The 4,824-nt window shown below is 35.8% G+C and overlaps 1 protein-coding gene across 1 annotated transcript in view; it reads left to right on the top strand.

Annotated features, from left to right (window-relative positions):
• LOC107743323 (mannosyl-oligosaccharide 1,2-alpha-mannosidase IA-like) overlaps positions 1-4,824 on the top strand; it is a gene marked incomplete at its 5' end in the record, with an annotated part of 101,268 nt that overhangs the window by 38,585 nt on the left and 57,859 nt on the right. The window contains one exon of the mRNA XM_016556492.1: positions 969-1,063. Coding sequence (XP_016411978.1) covers positions 969-1,063 — 95 coding nt within the window. The remainder of the gene's footprint in view (positions 1-968; positions 1,064-4,824) is intronic.

Here is a 4,824-nt window from a genome sequence, read left to right as displayed (position 1 = left end):
CTGCATTTATTTGATCAAACATACAGTATAAACAGTAATATTATGAAAGATTATATAAAAGTTTATATTTGAATAAATGTTAAAATGTAATTTATTCCTGTGATGCAAAGCTGAATTTTCTGCAGCTGTTACTCCAGTCTTCAGTGTCACATGATCCTTCAGAAATCATTCTAATATGCTGATTTGCTGCTTAAGAAATGTTTATTATTATTATCAATGTTGAAAAAAAGTTGTGCTGCTTAATATTTTTTGTGGAAACTTTTTTTTTAGGATTTTTTGATGAATAGACAGATTAAAAGAACAGTATTTATTTGAAACAGAATTTTTTTTGTAACATTATAAATGTCTTTACTGTTACTTTCAATCAGTTTAATGCGTTCATGCTGAATAAAAGTATTAACCACTTTCAAAAATAAATCTTTCTGCTCCCAAACTTTTGAAATGTGGAGTTAATGATGTATTTATTTTTATTTAAACAATTAAACACAAGTGTTGAATATGGACCTTTAAGTATCACTTAAACAGAAATCATGTTTCTGGATAAAACGGCTAGAGCCAGATTAGTCCGCTTCGGCTCAGTGCGATATCTCAGCAGCCGGCAGATATGCAGCATATTTGCCGGTCGAGGGATTGGTAGCAGCTCCCCGATGGTTTGACTTGTCAGAGGAGCGGAACGAAGGACCAGGTAGCCGACAGAAGATGACAGGCAGGCAGCAGGTTTACAGCGGGCCGCGTGCCCTCGTCTTATCTGCTCTTATCAGCCATCTCCCGGATACTGCCCTCGGCAGAATATCAATGCCTCTCTTTCTGTCAGCCGACTCTGTGTATCATGCAAATATGACTGATAAAATAAATATGGTGAGTTTATGGGAAGGCAGGGGCAGCCAGAGGTTACACGGCTCTGCTGCCTCTGTGTGCGGATGAGGTTAGACTAACTTGTTTGTCTGTCTGTCTTTCTTTTACTTCAGGTGTTCAGGAGAAAAGCTGTTGAACTAGGAGAGAAGCTGTTGCCGGCTTTTAAGACCCCTACTGGTGTCCCTTGGGCTCTTCTCAACCTAAAGAGGTCAGTGATGCACAAACAAACACATTTCCACATGAACTCCCGAGGCTTTCTTCAGCCAAGCAGGTCAGATCTCTCCACTGCCTGTCTTAAGCACTGTATCTGAAGCCTCAAACCCAGCAGCAGCTCTCTGTCACCACCCGGTTCACCAAGATATGATAATGAACAAACAGTTCAGTGGGATTATTTTGTTGCAGAAGCCATTTTCTGCAGCTTGATTCTCTGACTGTTAAAGTGCTTCTTGCTTTGTTGCTGTTTTATGCTCTTATACATTTTTTAGTAATTCGACATAGTGTCTTTCAGCTAGCTTGGTCTCAGAAATATCAGTTAAAGGAATAGTTCACCTAAAAATGAAAATTTACTGTTAATTTACTCACCTTCAGGTGACTAGGTGACTTTTTTTTCTTCAGTAGAACAGTAAAGAAGTTTTTTTTTTTTAAACCTTTATCCTTTGTGATTTCATAAAATTGAGAAAAAAAGCATATACACGCAAATTTAATACCCGTGGCTCCTGACTAGAGATGCACCGATCGATCGGCCAGGGATCGGAATCGGTTGATTTTCCTCATGATCGGCCCGGATCGGTGATCGGTCGGTCAGTCTCACTTCTTTCCAATTTCGAGCCGATACGTTTCGTTACCAGCGGCACAGGCAATAACATCAGCCGCGCATTCTCACTCTCATCTCTCCGACGACCCCTTCTCTCTCACACACGTCTCATTCGCTCCGGTTAAATAGTGCTTGTATTGCGCATTATAGTCATTACCGCAGATTTAGCGCTTATACCAAACGCGTACGCACCACCACTGATCTATATTAGTGGAGCGCACAATCCGCGCTTAGTCTCAAACAGCTTGTGAGTCACAAATACCAAAATGAGTGGCTAACTGTGCTAAAACGTTCAAATACATAAAAAATTGTCAAAATGTCCGTCTTAGCGAGTATCCAGTTAAACACAGTCAGTTTTGGAACGTTAAATAGTTGAGAAAGAGAACGCATGTTGTATAACAGTATATTGGGTCTGTGGATAAACTCTTAAAGGGACCGCAAAAAAGTAGATTTTTGTTTGTATATGCTGTCAATTATAGTTCTTAGAAAGAAAATCGGAATCGGCAAAAATCAGTATCGGCAGATCACACTAACAAAAAATCGGAAATCGGAATCGGCCAAGAAAATTGCAATCGGTGCATCTCTACTCCTGACGAAATATTGGATATATTGGATATATGGTCTTATGAAGCGAAACAGTTGGTCTGTGAAAGAAACTGAACATTATTTACAACATAATTACCTGTAATCCAGATGGTAATATAGTCATATGTGTACGTATTCATGCATTTTTTTTTTTTTTTTATCTTATATAACGTTAAGCCTAACATGAAATAATTGTCAGAAAAGTCTTTTTTTTGTTTTTTACATGCAACAGTTTATTGAACCTTTAGACAAAATCTAAAAAAATCTAATATTTTTTGTATTAAATATCATATTTGGTACATCAGGCTTGATGTTTTATATAGGAGGGGGGAAAAAAACACCTTTTAATGGGACCCAAAATAAAATATGCAATTTGTTGCAGTTTTTGATGTTTATATGGCCAAAAAGTAAAATTTTGATAGTACGTATTGTACATCAATGAGATCTTTATAACAATATAGCAGATTACTTAAATAATGCATATAAATTTCAGTTCTCACACTATATTTCCCAATAATATGTATGCTCTGAAGTTTCAAAATATATAATGCAATGGAGTGCACTGATGATTTAGAGACGAAAAATAAATGTTCTTTATAAGCCTGCTGTATTTGATCGATTTTAACATGGTTTTCTAAAAAAAAAAAGATCTTCAGATAATCAGGTTTAAGTTTAAGTCCAGTAAATGTTCATCTTGAAATATAACATTTATTCCTTACATTTACTTTATAAAAATCAGAAAAGATTTTACAGCAAATTGACATGTGTACCATGAGCTGTAGGTGTAATACAATTCTAATAGACTTTTACTTGCTACAAAAGTATAATCTGCCAATCAGACAACAGAAGACATGAAGTATTTTGTGCTCAACAGGTTTTTCAGCTATTTTTGATCATGCTGATAATTTAGAGGCCTTAATTTATGTATCAAATATCACACAGTTGGCTTTATAGGGTTTGCACTAATGCCAGACTTATCTTTTATTATAAATCGAATCTTTTGGATTGCAACCATCACTTTCTATGTAAAAAGAGAAAATAATCAAATAAGATCAAATAGATTTCATTTGTGGTGTATTTGAATTCACTGTATTATCCAAAACTGTTACTTTACAGCAAAAAAATATTAGGGAAATAGACCATGACCATAATATATAATGACATAAAATAGATTATATGGTCATGCAGCCCACTCCTGATTCATACACTTCACAACAGGGTCAGAGATCCCAGATGTCCTGGTGTGTGATGGATGTCTGGCCACCCGAAGCTCTTCAATCGTAGGCAAGCAGGAAATCAGTGCAGAGATCTTGAGAAAGATAAGCTGTCAGAGGATTTGATTGGATGAGTTATCCCTCGACTGACAAGACTACACAACTCTTGTCTTTTTGCAGTCAGGCACCGCTGGCGAGGACAATGCAGAACGAGTGGGTGGCACATGGCAGAGAGCACAAACATACTTCAGTGTTTATCAAAGCTTTTCATATTAGCTTGAGTGTCCGCGGTGTGTTTCCTTGTTTAAACTGCAGTAGAACTGGAGTGAAGTGACAAATGCTCTAAATGGAGCGGCCGAGCGTTTTATAACAAGGAGCGGCTAATAACACAGCTACAGGACAAATGGTCTTCACGTCCTGTCAGTAAATGTAGCTTTCCACCATATCTGCACTTAGCACAAGTGCTCCTATCACCTCTAGCGAAGGCGCTTTCCTCCCTTCATGTGGGTCACCTACATCGTTAATTCTGTCCACATCGCTAATGCTGTTTGCTTCCACGCTATTGTTCGCTTTGGCTCGAGGCACCTGTGGTGCCGCCGCTGTACGCCTGTAATTCGTGTCGCAGACCCTTTTCAGGCTGAATGTGGTTATGTAAGTGTATTCATAGTGGGCAGACATATCCTAATGCATCTTCATGAAAGGTGCACAGTTGAAGGCATTTCAAAGAAGGACAATGTTTTATTTTGTAAAAGGATTCTCAGGTTTTTATGGGCTTTTAATGGCTGTAATATGACAAGGCAGTGGAGAGACACAGGAAATCATCAGGGAGAGTGAAAGGGGTCATGAGGAGCTAGTATGGAACTGATGAATTCGCATTCATATCCCCTTAATTTAGTAATTCATTTCTAAAGTACACAAAGTATATTAAATATAAATATATGATTACATATAATAAATATAAAAAAATACATTTATAGCGAGAGAGAGAGGTATAACGCATATTAGTTCTTGTATTATATTATACATATACATATAATACAAATAAATAAAAATGTTTATACATATTTATTTTATTTACATATAATAAATATAAGGAATATTAATGATATTTTTACACATACATGTATTAATTTATATCCATTTAATTATCACCAGTTTTATGCCTATTTTATGTTATTTTGTTTCCATACTGCATTTATATTAGTGTTACATTTGTACATGAATAAATCATTTAGATTTTAATTTTGTATAATAGAAATGTAAGATAGTATATTTTGAAATTACTAATTTTATTTATATTTTATATACAATCTTATTTCTATTTTTAATTTAAATAATAGAAATATATGCATTTTA

This window comes from Sinocyclocheilus rhinocerous, unplaced genomic scaffold (genome assembly GCF_001515625.1).
Source record: "Sinocyclocheilus rhinocerous isolate Xijiao unplaced genomic scaffold, SAMN03320098_v1.1 scaffold827, whole genome shotgun sequence".
Classification (NCBI taxonomy): Eukaryota; Metazoa; Chordata; class Actinopteri; order Cypriniformes; family Cyprinidae; genus Sinocyclocheilus; species Sinocyclocheilus rhinocerous.
This window is presented reverse-complemented; position numbering and strand designations above follow the sequence as displayed.